Genomic DNA, 25,581 nt, shown 5'->3' on the forward strand with positions numbered 1-25,581 from the left:
ATCGGCTGATATATCGGAATATCGAATTTTAAAATCCAAAAATATTTGTATCGGTATCAGCCTTCAAAATCCTTTATCGGTCGGGCTCTAATAGGAAACATCTTGCAAGTCGCTGGAGAAACTAGGTTTTGTTGTTACAGAAAATTACATATATATATATATTTACGTGCGTTTAATTTTCAACCCACAGATGTCAAAATTACCCTGAACATATTTTGCCAGAAATGTGATTCATTTTATAAACAACAGACGTACAATCTTTGCCTTGAATATATTAACAGAATAGGTAGCTGTTATTTTTTAACTAATTAAATAATTTGCTTGTATATCTGCTTGTTACCCCTTTATTACCCCAAACTTTACATATTGTTCCCTTATAACTACACGGAAGTACACTATAATGACAGAAATGTACACCGTAATTTCGGTGTACTTACACAGTTGTTTGCGGGTCGTAAAATAAAGTGTTACCGATAACAATAACGGAGACATATTTTGAAACTGGTAAAGAACCGTATGCCTACCAACAAAACGTAATTTCCATATTCAAACAGCAACATAGTGTTGGCCTAGATCCGGGCCACATCTGACTGGGACATGTGGTATCCATGTGTCCCAGATGTGGGCTGGATCTGGGCCGACACTGTATTGCTGTCTGGGTAGAAACCAAAGCAGATTCCGGAAAAGGAAAGAGTGGCATGGACACACAAATCTGAACAGCTGCGATACATCAATAATTTTAGATCAGATTCCAATCAGATAGTCAAATAATCGGATTTAGACAATGTGAACGTAGCCTTTTAATTGACTGATTGAAAACTTTATTTTACCCTTGTGCTGCATTAGATTTTTAACACCGTTGAGTGCATTAAGGACCAAAAATGGCCACATATTAAACATTGCCTAAAATATTATATATTATTATTATTTTCCACTTTTACCAAGTTAAATCTTTTAACCAGCATCAGTCCTCATCATAACTACCAAAAATGTATTCAATTTCAGGATTTTAACCCTTTAATTACCGGTTTTGTTTGCGAAACCATCGATTTGTATAAGAGGAAAAAACACAAAAATTCAATTATTTTCAATAAACTAAATGCAAAGAGAAAACTTTAGATTTGGATTATCACAGTCCCACTTTGCAAAAAATCCCACTTAGCGCGTTAGAGACCAAAAATGGCCACCTATTAAACATTGCCTATTGCCTAAAATAAGGTGCATTTCCACCCATAGGGAATAAATATGTAGTGACGTCATCACTATATAATGCAAATATAATGCTTTTGCTTCAAAATGAAAGGATGTTTGTGCAAAAATCATGTTTCATGTATTACTGACCGCCTTAGATTTAAACAACGTTTTAATGGGTTTCAATGGGCCATTTTTGGTCTTTATGGTGCTGAGTGTTACTATTTGATCTACACAGTGTGTGTTATACATATTTTGCAAAATGGGATCACATTTTTTACATGTATCCAAAAAGTCACAATTTTGCCAAATTTCATACCATTTGCATTAAAACAGCCAAAATGGACAAAGAAATTAAACTGCAAAAGACCAAAAATGTCCCTAATGCAGCATAAGGGTTAAAAACATTCGACATGAAGTGTTCAAAAGGATAAAAACTCAAAAAAGCCCAAAGGCTTGTTTCCATTGTGGTCCTTCATGGAAACATAGACAAAAAAAACAAAACATTAAAAACAGTGAAGAAAGGCGGCATACAAAATAAAAACACAATAAAACAGATAAAAACCCAATAAAAAGAATGAAGAATCAGTATAAATGAGTATAATTTCCTCATGACAATCGATCTGATGGCAACTGGTCTAGTTAGTCCCAACAATCTGAAGGACAAAAAGTCCTTTCAACAAAAATTGCCTGACCATGTGTTTTTATTGGAAGAAGAATGCTTTAATAATACTTGGAAACGTAACAACAATAGCATTGATCACATTTGCTAAAAAAAGAATTGGTGGTACAAGGCAAGCCTTCATTTATTATACGACACTGACACTAACAGGATTTAGAAAAAGGATCATATTCCCCCAGTTTTGACATCTCTACACTGGCTCCAGTGGATTTTAAAATGTTGACTTGTTTACAGGGCACTATCTGGTCTCGCACCCAAATATATTATATTAGTGACCTTTTACACCCTTACTCTCCAACTAGAGCACTCGGGTCTTCTGACCAACTGTTATTGACGGCTCCTCGTTGGTGTTATAAATCTAAGGGTGACCTTTCACAGTGAAGGGTCCAAAATGATGGATGGCTTTTGAATGTATGATGTTGTGTTTAAATGTGTTGATTTATTCTCGCCTGATCTGTAAAGCCCTTTGGGTCAACTTCTGCTGTTTTTAAACGTGCTATAAAAATAAAGGTTGACGTGACATGAGCATACCTTGCAGGATGGTTATTTTGAACGGTCACATTCTTGTAGAGGTTTGAATCCTCCGGGAAGCCTTGAAGACCAAGAAAAGTGTTTGCAAATGTTTCTGCTCGTTGACGTAAGAAGTTGAGGAGGTCCCCGTGACAGCAGTACTCGGTGATCATCAGCATCGGTCCTATATCAGATCAAATCAAAGTCAGGCATCAAGCCACACTGATCTATTTACAACTGATGCACTACTTTTAACTTTTTTTATATTCAATATTTAAGTATATAACCAGTATTGTGATTGCACAGTTGACGTTTAATGCTGAAAAATTGACAAGAGGATTTAATAAAAAATTACAATGCAGAGCAGACCATCACAAACCAGAAAACCTCTTAACTTACGTAATGTAAAATAAAATGTAGGTATTTTAATTTATAATAATTAATGTATAATGCTGTGTCAAGCATTTGTGTAATGTTTTTCAACATATACATGTAAAATAAACGTGTAATTTTTCAAATTTGTTTGTTTTATGGAATATTTTCCCCAATATTTTTGAAAAAATAAAAAATTCTTAAAATTGTTGATGGGGGCTTATACTGCACTAATAAAGAAAATGTAATCAAAATAAAAGTACAAAATTTAAACTGAAGTCCATGCTTTCTATAGTTTTTGAATTTAATTTAAACAAGAATAAGTTGTAGATTGTTAAACAACTTTAATGATAGAGATAAACAGTGTCTAAAAAACACACTTAGTTAGAGGGGTTATAGAAAAAACGTGTTACTAACAGCCCTGTTCACTTCTATTTGTCTTCGGCCAAAAACACCAGCATTTCTTGTCGGATGCTGATTTACCCTGATTTGCCCTTTTTAACAAACCCAGCAGGCAACGACCTTACTCGGTCAACTGATAAAAACCTGAACTGATTAAGTAAGTGTAAATATCAATCAGAAATATTGTTGTTCACTTTTTGAAATAGTTTATTGTGTGACTCAAAGATCTAAGGGAGCACATGTTTCACTAAGTCACATTCAATGAATTTGATGAATTCATTCATGAATTCAAAGTGTTTAGTCTGTTATAATGATAATCTTACTGATTTCACTGCTGATTAATGTGAGACGTACCTTCCTGAGTGCACGCCCCCAGCAGATTGACGATGTTTTCATGCGGCCCGATGTAATTTAAGATCTTCAGCTCAGACATGAGTGCTTCTTTTTCTTCAAAGCGAGCACTGGCTGTTTGGACAGAAAGAGAAAGACTAAAATGATTTATATCAAGAACTAAAACAAAAACCTCTGGTCTTGGGCGATCGGGGTATTGGGTTATTGGATTAACACTCATCGTCCAGCAAAATATATATGTCCAGGGCTGATTTTAAATCCCACTCCCAAAGAACTTGTTATCAAAAGGATGTGACATTTACACATTTACGAGAGCATCTCTTCCATTCAATGACACATGAAATAAATGCTTATACGATGTTCAAGATAATGACTGAAAAAGTCATTCTGTACTGTAATTTAGAGCACTGAAAAACTCGGCCAGATAAGGATAGTTGGTAACACTTCACTCTCCTGTTCGAACTCGTTCATGAAAACGAACGAATCATTTTCCGAGTCAATTCGAGCCAAATGACTCGAAAAAAGAACGAGCGAGTTCGAACAGGAGAGTCACGAATGCTCATCACAGAACAGAGCAAGGCGAGCATTTGAGCTTATAAAACTTAAACTTTGTTATTTATTTTATAAGACCCTTATTCATCGTCTGGAATCGTTTAAAGCCCTTTGAACAGTTTGCACTGAAACTGTTCCCATTGAAGTCCATTATATGGAGAAATGTTGGAATGTTGGAATGTTTTCATCAAAAACCTTAATTTCTTTTCGACTGAAGAAAGAAAGACATGGACATCTTGGATGACATGGGGGTGAGTAAATTATCAGAAAAAGTTGTTTTTTTTTTAAAGTGAACTACTCCTTTAATATTGACTTTAATGGGCAGTAGTGTTGCTGGCTGCAGTTCACTTAAAGCCCACTGGTGTCGCTATACTACCCCAACTACATTGCAAATGAGTGACGTATCAGCTTTCTAATTATAATGAGTGCATGCAAGCGAACTTATGCTAACGTGACCCTCTACATGGGCATTAAGACTAAATTGGCACCAGAAGACCATCTTATGGTGTATAACGGGAATATTATTATATAGCTATTTAAAGTAGCTCACGCGTTTGACAAATATAACAGCTTATAGTGGGGAAACTAGATTTTGATCATTCAGACTTATTATCACTTATATCTCTGTTTCTCTTTACCTAGTCTTGACTAGGGTTGGGTATCGAGAATCGAGTATCGATTGGAACGGAGACTAACTTTTCGTTTTTCCCGGAATCGTTCAAAAGTAAAAATTTCGATTCCTAGTTTCGATATTCACAGTCCGACCGAGCGGAAGAAGAAACCGCTGAACAACACCAAGGAAGAAGCGTCTACCGGAAGTGTTGGCATAACCGCGCGAGTCGAACATGAGTACCTTACGTCGGCGGTCCAAAGTGTGGCTTCACTTTTCTAAAAATAACGAAATCTCGGCAAAATGCAAAATTTGTGACAAAAGGAGTATTTTTACAGAAGGAGTATTTCCTTCAGAAAGGCCGTTGGTTAGCAAGGTTAGCTAAACTTTTTTGACCCTGCCTCTTAAAAGAATCGGAATCGAGAATCGTTAGGAACCGGAATCGAAACAATGAATCGGAATCAGAATCGTTCAAATTCAAACGATACCCAACCCTAGTCTTGAGACTACAAAATTTTAGTGTTATCATTAAATCACAATCCATAACCACAATCCAACTTGCGATACCTAAAATTAATAGATTATATCTGTGATATTTATACATTCACTTCAAATAAATGAATTTAGCAATTTTCATAAAAATCTACTCAAATTTGTCATAATATGTACAGTATTGAACTTACGCTTGAGCATTTTCACTGCCACTCGTGTAACGGTTTGGTCCTTGACGAGCCCAAAAGCGGTTGCTTGCACCACCTTCCCAAAAGCTCCTGCTCCAAGAACTTGTCCTGAAGTAAAAGCAATGTTTTTTTTAATGCAGAACTTATTTCTTATCATTACTACCAACAAAACTACGGTAATGTAAAACAATAAGCGCATGGTTGCAGTACCAAGCTTCAGCTTATTTCGAGGAAACTCCAGGTTTTTGTTGTATGGAAGTTGAGTGGGGTCAATGAATGTGTAATTGTTCCCATCATTCACTTCAATGATTTTCCATTGGATTTCATATTTATGTGCCTTAAAAAAAATAGTGGTGTTATAAAATGTATTTATTGCATCATTTGTGAGTACAACAGACGTGGGGAACTACCTTTTTGTGCTTGTAGAAAAGGATCAACATCCATAAGATGATCACAGTGAAGGCTCCAGAGAGAACAACAGTGATCAACACTGAAGTCGACCACACGGATGGCCTGTCAGGAACTGATGCAGACATTAGAGATGCATCAGATGATAACGCCACTTCAAATGCACAAAATGGGATATTGACCTTTTTGGGTGACACTTTACTTGAAGGGGTGTGTATAAGACTGACATGACCCCTTCATAATCATTATAGGACACATGTCATGAATATGACGGAGGTTTATGCATGTTTATGACAAATATCATTAAGTGTCATTCACTCAATTATGACATTTTTTAACGCGAATATGACATTGTTTGAAACGTTTTTGTTATGACAACTTGACATAAACCAATACATCATAACCTGTCATAAATAAGCATAGCAGATTAATTATCAAACTTACCTAGCTTTATGGGTTAACATTACATTAAACTGTCATGTGGTTGGTTTTGACATTCAAGTTGTCATAACAAAGACATCTAAAACATGGTCATATTTGCATTAAAGATGTTATAATTGAGTGAATGACACTTAATGACAGTTGTCATAAACATGTTTAAAATCTAACAAAAAAGGCTTGTAATATCTCACAGTCTAAATAATATATTAGTTTCTCCTTTTAAGTTGAATTACTTAAAGCTACACCGTGTAACTCTTTTAGTTTATTCTTAGCTAAAAACACTTAGTTCTTTCAAAAATATATGTGCTCATTAATGTATATTTACTTTGTTTAAGTAATAAAGTATTCTCGTGAGTGTATAATATGCCATTGAAAATACATACGGGTAAGGGGTTCTAATGTTGCCCCTCCGTCTTGAAAGTACATTAGCCAAAGAGGGACATACCCGTTAATTCAAGCTTCGCCTTTCGCATTTACGTTTGAGTTAACACTCCAACTGGAAGCCATGTTAATCTTGGACAACATTGGCCACCGTAGGAGTTAAAACGAAATCAGAATTGAGAGGAACAGAAACTAATATTCACTGGATGGTCATACACCTTTTCACCACTAGATGGAGGTAAAAATCACACAGTGTAGCTTTAACTTTTGTACGATATTCTAATTTTTCCAGTTTCACCTGTATGCATAAAACCTCCTTCATATTGATGACTTGTTCTGTCATGATTATGAAAGTGTCACGTCAGTCTTTACCCTTCAAGTAAAGTGTTACCAACCCATTTTTCTTACATGAACTTTTAAAGGTGAATCTGTCACGATCTTCTCCGGCCACGTTTGTAGCCACACACTCAAAGGTTACATTAGTGTTTGCGTTAGTCACTGCCGGTAACACACTCTTCACCCGCACTGGTCCATGCTCTCTGGCGTGCCCAAAAGTGGACTGGGTGGACATTAATTCCACAGCGGATGTATGGTTGTCTTTACACCTGTCACTCAATCATATTAAAATCAGAAATTAGTGCATTAGTGTAAAATATACGATCTTATTACAAATCTGAAATCCAAAATGAGGCCATACATAGTGCTGGCATCTTCACACTGGAACCACTGAATCCTCGGTGCGGGATAACCAATCGCCACGCAAACGGCAATTCCCCCATTCTCCCACTTAATTTCAGTATTGGGTTTATCTGTTTGTTTGGAAAGACAAAATAAATAAAAAAAGATTAAATGGAGCTATGGTTTCGTTCATTTATGTAATTGTTTGTTTTTATTAAGACTTACAGTAGACGTGAACTGTAAAAATTATTGAGGCGTTGACACGGGCACTTCTGGCAGTGAAGATGTAGTGACCGTACTCTTGCTCTCCAACGTTCCTCAGCAGGATTGTGGACAAGTTACTGTGACTGTCGAATAGAGATTACTTGTAAAATCATTAAATAAATGAATTTGAACAATATTGGGAAACAAGGACATGCATAGCACTGCTATAACACAGCACTCTACTATTCATTTAGCTGTTAGTCCACCAAAAAAAGGAATTAATTCTGTCAGTAATTAATTACTCACCTTCATGTCGTTCCGAATCCGTTCATCTATGAATGTCAAATCTTTTTGATGAAATCTCCATTGACAGCTACGCAACTGCCAATTTGACGCTTCAAAAAGTTCATAAAGACATTGTAAAAGTGATCCATATGTATCAAGTGGTTTAATCCAAATTTTCTGAAGAGACACAATGGACCATAGATATGTATATAAAGGCTAGCTGTATTACGTCGGAGTTTCCATCGTCATCACCGGCGGCCATCTTGTCACAGACAAGCTGATGTAAGATGAATGGTCAGCACGAACACAAATACTCTTATCTCGTTGAAATCTTGACGGATTTACAAACGGTTTGGTTTCTTACAAACGTTATTAACGTGGCTATAATTATCTGGATGGTTATTTATTTAAACACGTTTTATTCATAACTATGCAGTGTCATAACTACATCTCTGACGTTTATAACGAAACAAAACGTTTGAAAATCGGTAGAAAATTGAGCAAGTTATGGTCATTTAAATAGTACATGTACCACTAACACAATGTTACGAGTGAGCGAGCTGCCTGTCACAAGATGGCCGCCAGGTGCAGACGTCGATCTCCATTGGCCAGCAGCGTGGACGACATTTCTTGCACAACTACTTCCGCGATCTACATATTACATACCGGGAGTTTCCGGTTGTGTTCATTGCACGTCCATACATGAGAATGCAGATTATCACTACGTTTTATGGATGCCAATTGATTAAAACAATGAATAACGATCTCTGTATTCATTATCTTGAGCCTGCTGAAATGTTCCTGCTATAGCCTTAATATATTTTCTTTCTAACTGTTCCATTCTGAATAATAAATAGGCTAAATATATTTATCCACCAGTGCCACTAACCTGCAGTAGTCTTCTGTCAGTATTAGCCTACTTATATTCTATACTTGAGTTTACATGTTTTAATTCTTTCTTTAATGAATTTGACTAATAACATTGGTGCTTTATTCCTGTCTTTTTAAAATAGTTTATGAATGAATGAATGATCGCGAGGTGCCTACAAAGAATGACAGTCAACTTCTCCGAATAAATTAAGCATTTTGGGCATGAACGTGTAATAGTAAAACGACTGACATTGGAAAAACGACACTGAATGATTATTGATTACAATATTTAATCCAAATAAATAAATGTTCGTGTTTCGTACTGATGTTTCAGCGTCGCGGTCACTAGTGTAGACGAACACTGACACCCTGTGGTGAAATAATGGCGTATTTTTAACAGCCGCCGCTTTCTCGTATTGGCTTGTTTTGGATTTTAACGTTCCGATGAGTTTTGAAAATTCTGCACACACGGTAAACATCAGAATATTTTCTGTCAATAAAAATGTCCAAAATATAAAATCTTATTACAGACACTCATTTTAGGTGGTGTTTGTTCAACTCTGAAAGTAAACTTAACCGGAAATAAGTGATATGTATTGTTTCCAAACGGAAGTGCGTCGCGAAGCTCAGTGCAAGTAGTCCATTGCGTTATGTTATGAACAGATTGCATTTAGTCTTTTATTCACATAAAAACATTCATTAGCTTACACACAATGGGGTTCATTATGTTACGCGTCACAGCAAGAGGTTTGATCTAGTGTCAAGCAGGTTTGGGTGAGTTTCTGTTTTTGTTCGCTGATCAATGTGTATATGTCAATAAAAGCCTAAATTTTAAATTTACATCAAGTAAAGCGATCAAGTCTCTTTAGCAAATTTGGACTACACCGTTCAACTTCAACTATGGTTTGTTTATGGACTTTTTAAAGCGTCAAACTAGTTACTGTCAATGGAGGGACAGAAAGCTCTAAGATTTCATCAAAAAGATTTTCATTTGTGTTCCAAAGATTACGAGTTTGGAACAACATGAGAGTGAGTAATTTATGAAAGATTTAATGACTTTTTGGATGAAGAAACCCACTGATCTGGTCTCAGATCACCTTATAATTCTAAGCACAAAAACAAGTCGGTTCAACCTTTTATGCATCCTGAGAAATGTTTCCTCGTGGGTGTGATTCGATTCAGGAGTTTTCCAACGTGTCCATTTAACTTCTGGATATGCTTCGATTTGCACACCAAGTTTTACAACATCCCCTCGCATCACCTCAATATCCGTTCCATTCACCTTGAGCTCGGAGGACAGGATGGGAGTAAGTTTAATGTAAGGTTTATCTGAAAGAAAACCGCAAGACCACGACTTAAACACAATTTCACAGAGAGTATCAGTGTCTGGTATAAAGAAACCTACCTACAACTGTAAGAACTGCAGTGACGGTGCTTTGTCCAGCTTTATTCTGCCCGGTGCAGGTCAGATTCCCCGAGTCAGACATGTTGACTTCATGAAGAGTCAAAAGGGAAGTGAAGCAAATGTCACACCTTTTGTCTTTCTTTGTTTCATGATTCAGTACCTAAGTTGAACAAATATTGATACGTATTATACCAAACGGTGCAGTAAGTATTCAAAACAGCCTTACAACAATCAGGAACTGAAATGGATTTAGAGGAACTGAATGACCTGGCTTTGAATTGAAATCAAGTCCCTCTTTATATATAGTGTCAGAATTTGATTACTGTGTACATATACATGTACTAAAGTTTAAAAAAATGCCGGTAACACTTTATTTTACAGTGTCCTTGTTACACGTTACATAGTAACTGTATTAAAAACTATGAATCATGCATAATGCAACTAACCCCAAACCAAATCCTAATCCCAACCCTAAACCTATATAGTTAATTATTATTACACAGAACTAAAATGCACGCACACCTTAGAAGAAACTTTGTTACATGTACTTACCATAGTAATAACAGTAAATTATGCATAGTTACATGCAACTAACCCTCAACCAAACCCTATAGTAAGTACATGTAGTTGCTTAATATTAATCAGTACTTAAATTTATAATTACGCTGTAACAATGACACCTTAAAGCTACACTGTGTAACTCTTTTAGTTTATTCTTAGCTAAAAACACTTAGTTCTTTCAAAAATATATGTGCTCATTAATGTATATTTACTTCGTTCAAGTAATAAAGTATTCTCGTGAGTGTATAATATGCCATTGAAGAGGGAGATACCTGTTAATTTAAGCTTCGCCTGTCGCTTTTTTTTTTTACGTTTGAGTTAACACTCATGGACGAGGTCGAACTGGAAGTCATGTTAATCTTGGACTACACTGGCCACCGTAGGAGTTAAAACGAAATCAGAATTGAGAGCAACAGAAACTAATATTCACTGGATGGTCATATACCTTTTCACCACTAGATGGAGGTAAAAATCACACAGTGTAGCTTTAAAATAAAGTGTAACTAACGTAATTAATGTATTTTATTACATATACAATTACACTGTCGACCCTTAAAGGGATACTTCAGGATTTAGCATAAGCTTTGTATTAGTAGAAAACCTGTAGTATTTTCGAATCACCGTGCTTTCCACCCTCATATCCCCCTGAGACGAGAGATTTATATATTTTTGGTCGTCATTTTGCGCCAAGAGGCTAAAGACTACAGTCAGTAGTTGGGTCCGTCCCGCATGTCCTCAACCCGCCCATAGAGGGTGATCTCACTCACAAAATGAACACACAGTGTCGGCCATCTTTGTTTGGAAGCTAAGCTAGCAGGCTCTTGTTCTGTGGAGAAAGCTGACAGTAGTAGGGATGATTTAATGATTTTAATGATGTCTTTACTACCTTTCTGGGCCTTGGAAGTGATAGTTGCGTAGCCTGTCAATGGAGGGACAGAGATCTCACAGATTTGATCAATAAGATCTTCATTTGTATTACGAAGATGAAAGGGTTTTATAAGGAGTCATTTTTTTTTTGTTGAATTAACCCTCTAATTAAAGTGTGACCTGGAATTCCTCTACTCTTGCTATGCATGTGTGCATTAATAAAGAGTGGGAGTAGCTCAGTGGTGCTTTGGGACATTTGATTATTAATAAATAGAATAGAAAATAGAAACGCTTAAACAGTGGAGCGTTGGTGCTTGCAACGTCAAGGTCATGGGTTCGATTCCCAGGGAAAGCAAGAACTGATAAGAATAAATCAACATATGGAAGTTTGGAATATCTTTACTAGAATTTCAAAACTGTCTGTGATCACACGCCGAGAGTCTAGACCAAGACAATGTGTAATGAAATTAAGACCAAAGCCGAGGTTTCAAGACCAGGATTGTCTGACTGATTCAGTTCCTAACCAATAACCTTCTGAGATTGAGTTCCCAGAACACTCCACCTTTTCTGATGATCTCCAGGTGATGTTGAACGAATGATCTTGGTTTTCGAGGTAACAAGGGATCCGCAGCGTTTCACCGACGATTCGCACATACTGATGATCTGGAAGGGACAGCAGCGGCGGCTGTTGGGCTTCTGCAGAAACACATGGGTAGAGCAGGATCGCTTCAACAACACACCACTCCAAAACAGCATTAAAGACTCACACAACTCACTTTCTAGGACAGTGATTCTGAAGACATCAGACTGCATTTGGACTCCGTTAATCTTCACAGCGCACACATAATCTCCGTCGTAGCTGGGCTGAAGGTTTTGGATCAGAATGCCACGTTTGGGATCCGCTGTATAATTGATCATGGGCGCGACGTCCGACCCGTTCCCCATCTTGAGGGAGAACTCGGTACTCGCCGGGTCCGTCACCAAGCAGTCCAGCCAGTGGTTCGAGCCTTCTTTCTCAACTATCACTGGGTTTTGAGGGCTAGTAAAGGCTTTGACAGAATCTATTGCAGAAAAAAAAGCCCATGCCAATAACTGATTATTATCACGATCACTGTAAACCCTAACGGTCAAAATAATTAATTGGTTTGAGTAGGACAAACTTAAATTCAACGAATTAGTTCAGTCTTTCAAGTTCACAGAACTGATATATTTTAAGTAAACTGAACTGTTTCGTTGTTTTGAGTTTTATGAAATGATTTATTTTAATTTAGACGAACTTAAGTTTAACTGAAACGGCTGGGATATCTATTTCCCAGCATGCTTTGCCGATGGCACTCGAAATAGAGTGTAAATGCTAAAATTAAGTGCAATATAATGTTTTTTTTGTGTGTGTAAAATTAATGTTAAGTGTGAGATTTAGTAGTGATTAATGTTTTGTTATGCTAATTTAGAAGAATTTCTGTTAATGTTGGCTTTAGGATAGTTACCACCATGGTGACAAGTGGTGCATTCAGCTTGATTTGAGAGCAAATTGTCCCTTTATGTTATTACGCTCATACAGCAAGTGCTTCTTGTATGTGCTTATAACATACTGTTTCTAATATGTTAGCATTTACTACGTCAGCAGATTAGCTTTTAAAGCTAACTAAGTTTATACTATTAAAGTGATTTGAGTTATGCCAACTTTTTCGGGTTTACAGTGTACTTCATAGATTTAAGTTGTAGTAACTAATTAGTACTATTAACTTTAATTACCCGAATTATCTTAACAATAAGTTATTGAGTTACTTGGAAACAAGTGAAATATTTTTTTATGATTTAATTGTTTGAGTTAATAAACTTAAATGATTTAAGGCAATCGGTTTCCTCAAACGGTTTGAGTTGAACTAACTCATCAGGTTTTACAGTTTTTGTTTTTTTGTTCATTCCCACAATTTTGTCTATGTATTAATTACAGATGCTTTAATGCATGTTTTAAACAACTCATGTTTGTGTGTGTGTGTGTGTGTGTGTGTGTGTGTGTGTGTGTGTGTGTGTGTGTGTGTGTATATGCATATATATATATATGCATGTATATATGCATGTATGTATCACTGTAAAAAAATATTGATGGTTTAACTTAAAAAAAAATGAAGTAACCTAGTTGCCTTAAAATTTAAGTTCATTGAAATGGAAAAAGTGAGTTAATACAATGAAGGAGAATGATTTAATCATCAGAAACTCAAAATTATATGTTATCTGAACTAAATAAATTATTTAAGTTGATTTAACAAAAGAAAAAATGTTGTGATTACTAATCATGAAAATATTTTTTACAGTGCAAATATATATATATATATATATAATGACCATGAATGACCGTGAATGACCATAAGAATTAATGGTGTAGGAGTGTATAAGTTGTACTTCTTCCTACTCCTTTTCGCACATGTAATAGATGTTAACAAGAAAGAAGTGTACTTTGTTTGCTGCTCATTTGTTGTTTTTTGTTTTTAAACATTGTTTTATATTTTTATATACTTTCTTTTCCAATGTTCGAAATAAATTTCAAATTCAATAATCTTTCTGCAGTAATTGTTTTGGTGCACATACCTTTCACATATATGTGTATCTCTGAGTACAGGTGTCTGTGACTCTTGTAACTGCAGCGGTATGTCCCCGTGTGCTCTGCGCCGGGCTCCGGGACCGAGAGGACGCTTCGGGACACGTGTTTCTGCAGTCGGGCGACTCGTGTCCTCCACATGACCTCCTCCTGTCCCTCACAGAGCAGACGCAAGGGTTCCTTCGCTGCCCAGACTATCTCTGATCCATTCAGAGGAGAGGAGTTCAGCTTTATCACTGGAGCGGAGAACTCTGCTCAGACACACAGAAGAGGTCAAGGTCACGTTTCTTTATATACACTTTAAGAGCAACATGAGTGCAGACCAAAGTGTTGCACAACATGCAAAATGACACATCACTCTACAATAGAATTCATCAACAAATGTAAAATTACTCATAATTTAAAAGGAAATAAAGAGAGAAAACCATAACCCAAAACATCACTGTAAAACATGAAGGCTACGAAGTTACGCATAGGCCAGAAAATGTAGACATATTTAGGAGATTTATAGAGAGGTAATGTGTTTTTGAGTCAGTAACAGCCGTGTTAAAGACAGAAAAACAAGAGAATTCTGATATTCTTCAAGTTTCAAGACGTTATTGTAAGTATAAAGCACGGAAATTATTCTCCAAAACCTTTCTTTAGGACCTAGTAAAAAGATTAAAAGACATTTAGTAGAATTGCGATTTCATGCGTTCATTGGTTTCATGATCGTGTTTTCCACAGAATTATCTGACAGTGTCATATATGTCTAAAATACGGTTTGATCGACTCCTGAGATGTGGTTTGTGTGACACAGTGACGTTAGATCGCAGTCTACACTCGGGATTTTCTTGTCACCATTGTTGAGATTCATACACTGATTCTAGATTTTCTTCTCAATCATGTCAGTAACTTTAATCAGTCCTGAAAGCTGTATATATTTACATACCATGAAATAAATCATGAAGCAAAATCTATGTTGACTGACACAGGTCTCACCATAATAGATAAATAAATAAGTCTCACCCTCTTTATATAATTACGTCACTCTCACAGGCCGTATGTGACGCAGGGGAGTTTTGTTAATAATATTTGTATTATTATTTGAAGATTTGTAACCTATGAAGTGCCACTTTTGAAAGTTTTCTTCCCCACATTAAGACACCCTGTTGTGCAGAAGACTTCTTAAATGTATTCAGTGTTTTTCCTTATTTAAAATGGTATTTTTGATACCGTATTATTGAAAAGGTATTTTCACCAAATATTCTGTGCTGTAATTGTTTTTTTAGTAAAGTGATGTTGACAAAATGTCAACCCTGTTCTGTATTTTGCTTAATGTATTTATGTTTTTCATGGCAAGACAAGGCAGGTTTATTTATATAGCACATTTTACACAAAATGGTATTTCAAAGTGCTTTACATAGAGGAAATTAAAATAATCAAAAGAAATAAGGAAAAAATTACGGACAGTGAAAAATAAAATGGCAACTACAATATTCAATATTTAGTTGGGCCAACAAATTGGCCCATTGGCTCAGTATATTATTTCTGATTGAGCCAATGTTAAGACACTTTTTGAGTTGGAGAGGTCTAATTATTTTATTATGTTTTACAGTACGCAGAGAAGAGGATCCGGACATTCAGAATATGGGATGAAACAGATCTGAGATCAGTCGGAGCAATACCATACATTGCTTTAAAAATGAACACTAAAACCTTTAAATCAACTCTATATTCAACAGGTAAGCAATGAAGAGATGCTATCACGGAAAAAAAAAATATGTCACAGCGAAAACTCCAGTGTTAAATGAACTCTCCTGGGAGTTTATTTGGCTCCAGACTCAAGAGTGTTAAAGTTAATGAGCTAATTAAGTGATTAATTGACTTAATTGACTTAATCAGAATCACAAAACTCATATAGAGCATTATAGGTTTACCTTGTTGATAACAGCAACACTATAACTCTATTTCAAATGATTTTCAACACTTCCAATATAATCCCAAATATTTCTTAAAATTTGTTCTGATCAAAAGTTTGAAAAATTATTTTGTTTAGACACACTGACATCAATAATCAAACTGTGAATCTCAACAATGGTGACAATAATAAAGCATGTTGAAGTGGGCTCCACCCATCAGAACTCATTCGTAGCTCCCATCATGCATTGCAGTATGAATAAAGTATGATCTGAATTGTCTTAGTAATTTCCTTTTTCCTAATTGAATATTCTGTTTGTCACCATTGTTGAGATTCATACACTGATTCTAGATGTCTGTAAGTGCCTAAAAGAAAGATTACATTTTTTAAGGAAGCATTTGAATTGTATCAAAAATTCTGGATCTTACGCTGTGGAATCACTGTGATGCTGTAATCAACAATATACATTTAAGTCAAGAGATTAGACTTTAAATTAGTTCAGTGATTCAGGTCAACTGATGATTTTGTTAGAACATAACCAACACTATCAGATCATCTTTTCTCTTTGTTCATCTGGAAGTTGTAACACTGTTGCAACAACTGAACAAAATCTAAAATTAAAAATGTAAGGGTTAACTGACCAACTAAATCAAATACTGATCTCCATAATGGTGACTTAAAATTGTGATTTTTTTTTCACCTCCAGTGAAGGTCATATAAACTCCCAGGAGAGTTAATATAACTCTGGAGTTTTTGCTGTGTAGAAATAGAAATATGTTAAATGTTGTGCATTGGTAAAACAGTGAGATTGATTAATTCAATGATTCCTGATGCCGAACAGAGGTATCATCAATAGCTTGTTTATTGTCATTTGATCGTGCATGAAACATGTTACAGGTAAAGTTAGATCATTCATCAATCAAAACATTAATCAAAAAAGTTTATCAAAGTTGTCCTAAGACAAGAACGGCTATTGTTCAAAATTCATGAATAATTTTGATCCACTTCAAATATTGACTATATCAACTAAATGATATGCACTTCATTACATGTTTTGATTAGATGTCAGGATTGGGTCATTTTAGCTAGATTATTTTGACGTTTTTAGCGTGCCTTTTTGTTAGTACAAGTTTTATACAGTCAAACCAAAATTTATTTAGACCCCCCTTCAACATTTCAACATGAACTCAGTGGATATTTGACTGGTTTTGTCCGTCCCTCTGTTGGACTCTCACACATGAATTATGTTGAATATCTGTTAAATTGAACTACACAATTAGATAATACCAGTTTAGCTCAACCAGTGAACAAGCAATGCTTCATGTTGTTCAGTGTGTGTGTAAAAAGAGTAAAGAAAACATACTTCAGCAAAACATCATCAGCTCAAAGTGGAGGAATCATTTTTGGTATCTTCACTGTATGAAGAATATTTGGGTGTAATACGTCACAATTTACTTTATTTTGCTCCCCTCACTCACAGAAATGAACTCTAGTGTCCTGGACACACTAGTAAAAAAATGTCAAACAATAAATCTGGTGTCTGAATCATTTTTGGTTTGACTGTATGTCATAAAAATGCCATTTTTATTGGCTCTGTTTCTTGAGTTGGTCCTGCATCATGGTGGCGATGCGGGACGTTTGCAGGAGAAGAGCCTGATGGTTCTCCACGAGGAGGCTCTGAAGACGGGCCATGCTCTGCAGGTGATTGATCTCCGGTTCGCCCCGATCGTTCATGGCCCGCAGGACCTTCAGCACCTCGACCTGGACGCTGGCCGCCTCCTTGTTCTCCTGCACCAGCTGATTCAGGGCCTTCGCCATCTCCCCGAACAAGCCCCTGCTCTCCTGCTCCTCCTGGATGAGCTGAGCGAGAGAGAGCTTCAGCTCGTCCAGGCCACAGCACGCCGGGGACTCCGGGGACGCCGGGGACGCCGGGGACGAGCTCTTATCCACATCGCTCACTGTCATATCATACGGGCTGATTAGCTCTTCATTTGCTAAAGGGAGCACACATACAGTAAGCTGCAAAATATCCCCACAAACAAGTTGTAGAATTATGTTACACTCTAAAAATGCCCAACTTTGGGTCAAATATGGGTAAACCCTGCTAATTTTTCAATTACATTTTTAACCCAACGTTTGGGTTTGTCTATATTTGACCCGGTCCCACTTTATATTAAGTGGTTTTAAGCACTATGTACTTACATTGAAATTAATAATTTGATACAATGGACTTATTGTGTGTTTTTACATTGTACTTATATTTTAAAAATACCAGCATGTATTTACAGCTGTAATTAATTTGTAATTACACAGTTGACCCATCCCTCACACCTTAACCTACCCTTATACCACACCTGTCCCTAAACTTACCTGTAGCATACCTCAATAGCAGCAAAAGTGTTTTACAATACAACAGGACCACACGATGCAAGTACATAGTACTCAAAGCCACTTAATATAAGGTGGGACCTTTGACCCAAACGTTGGGTTAACCCAGCTTTTTTTCAGATTTCTTGGTGTCCTCAAAACTGACCTGAAACCATAATCAGAAAGCAAGATGGTCAAGGATTTCAGAGTTACTGAACGCTAAAATTTGCGAGAAAAAAAACAAACCAGTGGGTAAAAATTGTGATTTAAAAATCAGCATGGGTTTATCCATATTTGAGCCAAATTTGGGTTATATCAACCCAGCATTTTTTAGAGTGTAAAATTATAAAATTAAATTACACACTGTTGGTTTAACTTAAAAAATGAACTAACCTGGTTGCCTTAAAATTTTAAGTTCGTTGAAATGGAAAAATTGAGTTAATACAATGAAGGAGATTGATTTAACCGTCAGAAACTCAAAATATTATGTTACCTGAACTACATAAATGATTTGACAAAAGAAAAAATGTTGTGATTACAAGCATGAAAATATTTTTTTTTTACAGTTGCAAGGACCTGAGCAGGATAAGCAAGGACTTCACCTTACACTACAGGCTCAGTCCACTCTAAAAAATGCTGGGTTGTTTCAACCCAAGTTTGGGTCGAATATAAACAAACCCTGCCGTTGGGCTGATTAGCTCTTCTACACATATTGTATGCTTCAAAATCTCCCCACAAACAAGTTCTGTAAAAAGTTATTGTTGGTTTAACCCAAAGAAGTAAGTAACCTGCTGGTTTAACTTTAAACTCATTGAAGTTTAAATACAATGAAGGAGACAGAAACTCAAAATATTATGTTACCTCAACTACATAAATCATCTAAGTTGATTTAACAAGACAAAAAATGTTTTGACAACGAATCATGAAAATATTTGTTTACAGTGTGCCCTATATGTGTCCTGGTCCACTGCCCTAAAAACTCTTATCAAAACCCCAGAGCTTATAAAAAATATTTTCATGATTTGCTGTCAAAACACTTTTTTGTCAAATATGTCGTTCAGATCACATGCAATAAGGTTCATTATTTAACATTAGTAAATGTATTAACTGACATGAACAATGAGCGATACATTTGTTACAGTATTTATTAATCTTTGTTAATGTTAGTTAATAAAAATACAGTTCACAGTGCATTAACTAATGCTAACAAGATTTAATAAAGTATTATTCAATGTTGAAATTAACATGAATAAAGCTGTATTTATTCTTAGTTAATATAGTATTAATATAGATGAACCTTATTGTAAAGTGTCACCCGTAATATTTTGAGTTTCTGTCGATTAAACCATTCTCCCTCATTGAATTACCTCACTTTTTTATTTTATTTCATTGAACTTACAAATTTTACAGCAACCAGGTTACTTACTTATTTTAAGTTAAACCAACAATAACTTTTTTATTACATTAAATTACAGGTGTTGCTGTCTGCTTCATTACCGAATGTTTGATGCGATATGTGCATATTCGCAACTTTGAAAGGAAGCACGGCTAATCACATCAGACCGCATCCGATCCGTTCCCGATGGACAACATCAAAATCAGGTCCCGCCCTACATTTGCTCTTCTCCCAAAAGCCGTTGGATATCCGTCACAATAAGGGGAAAAGCAACTACCGTTTCACGCCGAATTTAATTTATAATACTGGAAAACAAAGTCTAGTTATCTTTCAAAGGATATTCATCTTGCTTTTAGGATGGTTAGATATTTTTACTGGAAAGCAGTGTTGTAGTACTCGAGACTCGGACTCGTCTCGGACTCGGTCTCGAGACCATATTTTAATGGTCTTGGTCTCGTCATGGACTCGTGTCCATTTGGACTCGGAATTGACTCGTACTCGAACATTTTTTTTTAGGACTCGGAATTATTCCCGAGTCCACTCGAGTTCAATTAAAAATATTTTTCATGATTATTAATGTATGTTAATAAAATGTTTCTTTAAATTGATTGACACGCCCAGTGATTGGTGATTTTCTAGTGCGCAACTGCGCATGACCAATTGTAATAAAATGACTTTTAACACCACCTACTATGTGGCCTTTTTACCCTAAACTGATCATATTTTTTAAACTCTAAGTAAATTCAGTAAAAAATAATAAATAAAAAAAAGGATTTCTCTAAGTAAATAAAAGTAAATTAGGTAATCAACCCTCAGTGGTCTTGGTCTCGACTCGGACTCGACTCTCTCTGGTCTCGGTGTCGACTCGGACTCGAGTGAGGTGGTCTCGACTACAACACTGCTGGAAAGCATGGGGGTGATTAAATGATCATATTTTTAGGCTTATAATTCTTTCAAAAAATGTAATGCAAACACACTTCAATATTAAGTCTTGATGTTCAACGGCATCCAGCAGCGCTGTTGAGGTGGACGTCACTGAAAGTCAAACGTCAGAATGTGGTTTGTGCAAAATTTAAGGCGTGAAATCCGAAGTTTAGCGGAAATTGCGAGACACGGCTCTGGATCGCAGTTTCTGCAACAACAACACCACAGGGTCTTGTCACATTTTTGATGAAGAAGGGGCCCGGGCATTATTTTTAACTGCAGAAAGGGGAAGCGAGAGCGAGGCCTGAGATGTGTGTGTGCGCGTCGTCGGCGCTGCAGAAGAGCCCCTCTGATTGGGTCCCTCAGGAAACACATTGCGCCGGTGGCCCGTTGCACAGCCACATCCCAGGGGTCTGTTTCCCATTCCCACTCTCACTTCTGCTTCGAGTCGGACAGGACACACCAGAGCTCCACAGGACTGTTACAGCGCTGGCCATCAAAGCCACAAACATCACACACCTGTCTTAAAACAGTCGGTTTCCCATGCACACACACACACTTTATGCACATATCTCTATTCACACACTGACTGCGGCCATGCTAATGCAACATTTAACTAATGCACTTATTGTTACTGAATGCATATGTTACACTCTGAAAAATACTACGTTTGTTTTAACCCAAATTTGGGACACATTTTAATACAATTTTAACCCAATGTTTGAGTTTGTCCACATTTGACCCAAAATTGGGTTAAAACAACCCAGCAGTTTTTAGAGTGTGAGAATGGTTTTGGACAACAGATGGAATTAAAATCACGGGTAACACTTCTTCATTAACTGATAATCACACAGGAACACGTGAGTTATGCACTGTTAACACCACTGTATATAATAATATGTTAAAACCATTGCACTCTAAAAATACTGGGTTGTTTTAACCCAACTTTGGGTCAAATATGGACAAACCCAAACATTGGGTTAAAAATGTAATTAAAAAATGTAACCCAATTGCTCGGTTTGTCCATATTTGTCCGTAGACGAGTGTATATAACTAACAATAAACTCTGATTTACAAATTAGTAAACTTGAGTCATTACTAGTGGGTTACCGTTACCTATTATTATAAATAATGCATTATTCATGTTAATTATGAACTTGTATATAGTAGTTCTTCATAATAGTCTTCAGTACGGTGTGAAAAACAGTAGTTATTGATTAGCTAATAGTGAACTACCATTCAACAGCGCTGTTACTTACTAATTTGTTAATCTGTAGTGTGTTTACTAATTTGTTCATGTGTAGTTGTTCATTAATGAAGGAACAGTATTACAAAGTGTTACCGTAAACAGAAATAACTATTCGTTTCTAGTTGAAATATTGTAGTCTCTACGTTGTTAATATATTAATAGGCTATATACCAATAAGTTCTTCATTGTCACTGTAATTAACAAAATTATTATTGTTTAATTAGCTCATAAATAGTTTGGTAATCATTTATGCTTTGTTAACAACTTATTAAATGTAAATAGTTCTCGCTTTAGATTAGGTCACAAATGGGAAAGTGTCAGATTAAAAATCATCATGTCTATGGACTGTCGCCGCAAACAAGTGAACCACATGTGCCAAAGTGTGTGCGTGTGTGTGTGTGCGTGCATGTGTGCGTATTTGTGTGTGTTTGTGTGCGGGTCTGTCTGCGTTTGTGTGTGTGTCTGTGTTTGTGTGTCTGTGTGTGGGGGGGGGGGGGTGCTTCATGTTTTTATAAACATTTTAAGGAACACTGAATATGAAGGCAATTGATATCTAATATAGGTTTAAAGCACTTTATTTATGACATTTTTCCTTATTCATAAATTTCAAAGCATATTATACATTATCTAACTCTTTAAATATGAGCTAATTAAACAATAAAAATAGTGTTAATTACAGTGACAATCCATGACGAACTCACGTTGAATATATAGCCTAATATATTAACAATGTATACTATAATATTTTAACTAAAAACGAATAGTTTGTTAATCTATAAGTACTTTATTACAGTATACTTATAACATGTTACCAAATGATGTCTTAAAGTGCTCTCAGAAGGAGCGTTTATTCTATCAAAATGTGATGTCATTATTCGTTCATGGATCTTTGTAGTAATTTTTTGTTATTAAATGAATTAAATTTTAAAAAGAAAAAAATGTTTAAACAAAGTTTAATAACTAAATTTGTTTACATTTTAGCTATTATAAATGTTTCTGTTATGTTAAAACATCAACACAGGATGCTTGCTAAAATGTACTGAAAAAAATTTCATTTTACCAGTATACAGAATTAGAATTATTTTTAGTTTAAAAAAAAAATTTAAATCAAAGTTAAACATCCTTTATTTCTTTTTGCCTTTCACAGCTTGACATTAACAATCTATTCCCTGCAGACTAAAGCCTTCTGTAAATGAAGCCTTCGTCAGCATGTGTCCGGCTGATGCCATGGCTCAGATTCAGAGTTCTTGCAGAAGACATAAAGCGTAATTGGTGAGAGGTCTAATTTTACACATCTATCAATAAAGTTAGTATAGAGATAAGAATTGACGTACCTTTAGCCATGCAAGGCAGTACAGCAATGAAGAGGGTGATACAGAGCATCCTCCGGTTCATCTTCGTCACTTTAGCTGGTATAAACTGTGGTCTGCTGGTCTGAAACACTGCAGGAAAACTGGCTTAGGTGTGATGACACAATTTACTAAAGCCTCATGCCTCATGCATTTAACTTCCTCTCCAGACTGTTGAACTTTGAGTCCACTGAAAAAGCAACTTAGCCTTCTTTTGCAAATTAGTTTTTACTGTGCTTTATTATTTTGTATTATGCATTAGTAATTACTGTGCATCAGATGTAAGACGGATTTTGATGCATTTTCTTTTAAATTAGACATTAGGCAATAAGACATTGCATTTGACTGACATTTTTAGAGTGTTTACTATTATATCATTAAATAAATACGTAATATCATTATGTCATTAAGAAGTATTGTGCAGACTGTATGGCAGAAATAATAAGAATAAAAGAATCAGAGCTAAGTTACTATAAATTAATTAACAACTTTTAAGTTGTTACTATAAGGTCACAAATTTAGGTCATGAGCACAAACATCATGACCAGTTACAGGTGAAGCAAATATCACAGATCATCTCCTAACACATATTTGTCACGTACTGCTCTGAACACCAGCCTGATCTTATTAAAATATATTTCTATGTGCAATTTATACACATTTTATGTGCATGTGATACGTAGTTTTTGCGTCCATTTGATTCGCACTTTATTGCATGTAATACACACACACACCACACCACGACTAATGTGCTATGCCCATAAAAACTCATTTTCGCATATAAATTGCATGATAAACACAATGTGTGCAATAGAGACACATTTAGTGTGACGAAGAGCTTTTATTTGGGATACGCTGCAAGAAAATAAAGTTAAAAACACGGGCTAGCAAACCAAACATAAAACAAGGACCAATAGAGAGTACAAGAACGACCTCCGTAGATGTATTAGGGCCAATAGAGAGTAGAGAGATGACCCCCGTAGACGTTTCTGGGTCAATAGAGAGTAGAGGGACGACCTCCGTAGACGTTTCTGGGTCAATAGAGAGTAGAGGGATGACCCCCATAGACGTTTCTGGGCCAATAGAGAGTACAAGAACGACCTCCGTACACGTATTAGGGCCAATAGAGAGTAGAGGGATGACCCCCATAGACGTTTCTGGGCCAATAGAGAGTAGAGGGATGACCTCCATAGACGTTTCTGGGTCAATAGAGAGTAGAGGGATGACCCCCATAGACGTTTCTGGGCAAATAGAGAGTAGAGGGATGACCCCCATAGACGTTTCTGGGCAAATAGAGAGTAGAGGGATGACCTCCATAGACGTTTCTGGGTCAATAGAGAGTAGAGGGATGACCCCCATAGACGTTTCTGGGTCAATAGAGAGTAGAGGGATGACCCCCATAGACGTTTCTGGGCAAATAGAGAGTAGAGGGACGACCTCCGTAGACGTTTCTGGGTCAATAGAGAGTAGAGGGATGACCCCCATAGACGTTTCTGGGTCAATAGAGAGTAGAGGGATGACCTCCATAGACGTTTCTGGGCCAATAGAGAGTAGAGGGACGACCCCCATAGACGTTTCTGGGCCAATAGAGAGTAGAGGGATGACCTCCATAGACGTTTCTGGGTCAATAGAGAGTAGAGGGATGACCCCCATAGACGTTTCTGGGCAAATAGAGAGTAGAGGGATGACCTCCATAGACGTTTCTGGGTCAATAGAGAGTAGAGGGATGACCCCCATAGACGTTTCTGGGCAAATAGAGAGTAGAGAGATGACCCCCATAGACGTTTCTGGGCCAATAGAGAGTAGAGGGATGACCCCCATAGACGTTTCTGGGCAAATAGAGAGTAGAGGGACGACCTCCGTAGACGTTTCTGGGTCAATAGAGAGTAGAGGGATGACCCCCATAGACGTTTCTGGGCCAATAGAGAGTAGAGAGATGACCCCCATAGACGTTTCTGGGTCAATAGAGAGTAGAGAGATGACCCCCATAGACGTTTCTGGGTCAATAGAGAGTAGAGGGATGACCCCCATAGACGTTACTGGGCCAATAGAGAGTAGAGAGATGACCCCCATAGACGTTTCTGGGTCAATAGAGAGTAGAGGGATGACCCCCATAGACGTTTCTGGGCCAATAGAGAGTAGAGGGATGACCCCCATAGACGTTTCTGGGCAAATAGAGAGTAGAGGGATGACCCCCATAGACGTTTCTGGGTCAATAGAGAGTAGAGGCACGACCTCCGTAGACGTTTCTGGGTCAATAGAGAGTAGAGGGATGACCCCCATAGACGTTTCTGGGCCAATAGAGAGTAGAGGGATGACCCCCATAGACGTTTCTGGGCCAATA

The 25,581-nt window shown here is 36.6% G+C and overlaps 1 protein-coding gene across 1 annotated transcript in view; it reads right to left on the minus strand.

Annotated features, from left to right (window-relative positions):
* csf1rb (colony stimulating factor 1 receptor, b) overlaps window positions 1-23,370 on the minus strand; it is a 30,717-nt gene extending 7,347 nt beyond the window's left edge. Inside the window, exons 1-14 of the mRNA XM_039663620.2 lie at window positions 23,223-23,370; window positions 14,043-14,303; window positions 12,227-12,511; window positions 12,013-12,146; window positions 10,023-10,182; window positions 9,751-9,946; window positions 7,484-7,605; window positions 7,278-7,389; window positions 6,989-7,185; window positions 5,761-5,873; window positions 5,561-5,687; window positions 5,354-5,458; window positions 3,512-3,622; window positions 2,405-2,567 (exon numbers count right to left, since the gene is read on the minus strand). Of these exons, the coding sequence (XP_039519554.2) occupies window positions 2,405-2,567; window positions 3,512-3,622; window positions 5,354-5,458; window positions 5,561-5,687; window positions 5,761-5,873; window positions 6,989-7,185; window positions 7,278-7,389; window positions 7,484-7,605; window positions 9,751-9,946; window positions 10,023-10,182; window positions 12,013-12,146; window positions 12,227-12,511; window positions 14,043-14,303; window positions 23,223-23,283 (2,147 nt within the window). The 5' untranslated portion in view covers window positions 23,284-23,370. The remainder of the gene's footprint in view (window positions 1-2,404; window positions 2,568-3,511; window positions 3,623-5,353; window positions 5,459-5,560; window positions 5,688-5,760; window positions 5,874-6,988; window positions 7,186-7,277; window positions 7,390-7,483; window positions 7,606-9,750; window positions 9,947-10,022; window positions 10,183-12,012; window positions 12,147-12,226; window positions 12,512-14,042; window positions 14,304-23,222) is intronic.
* Between the last annotated feature and the right edge of the window lie 2,211 nt (window positions 23,371-25,581).

Source organism: Pimephales promelas, chromosome 19 (genome assembly GCF_988280905.1).
Source record: "Pimephales promelas chromosome 19, fPimPro1.hap1.1, whole genome shotgun sequence".
Lineage (NCBI taxonomy): Eukaryota > Metazoa > Chordata > Actinopteri > Cypriniformes > Leuciscidae > Pimephales > Pimephales promelas.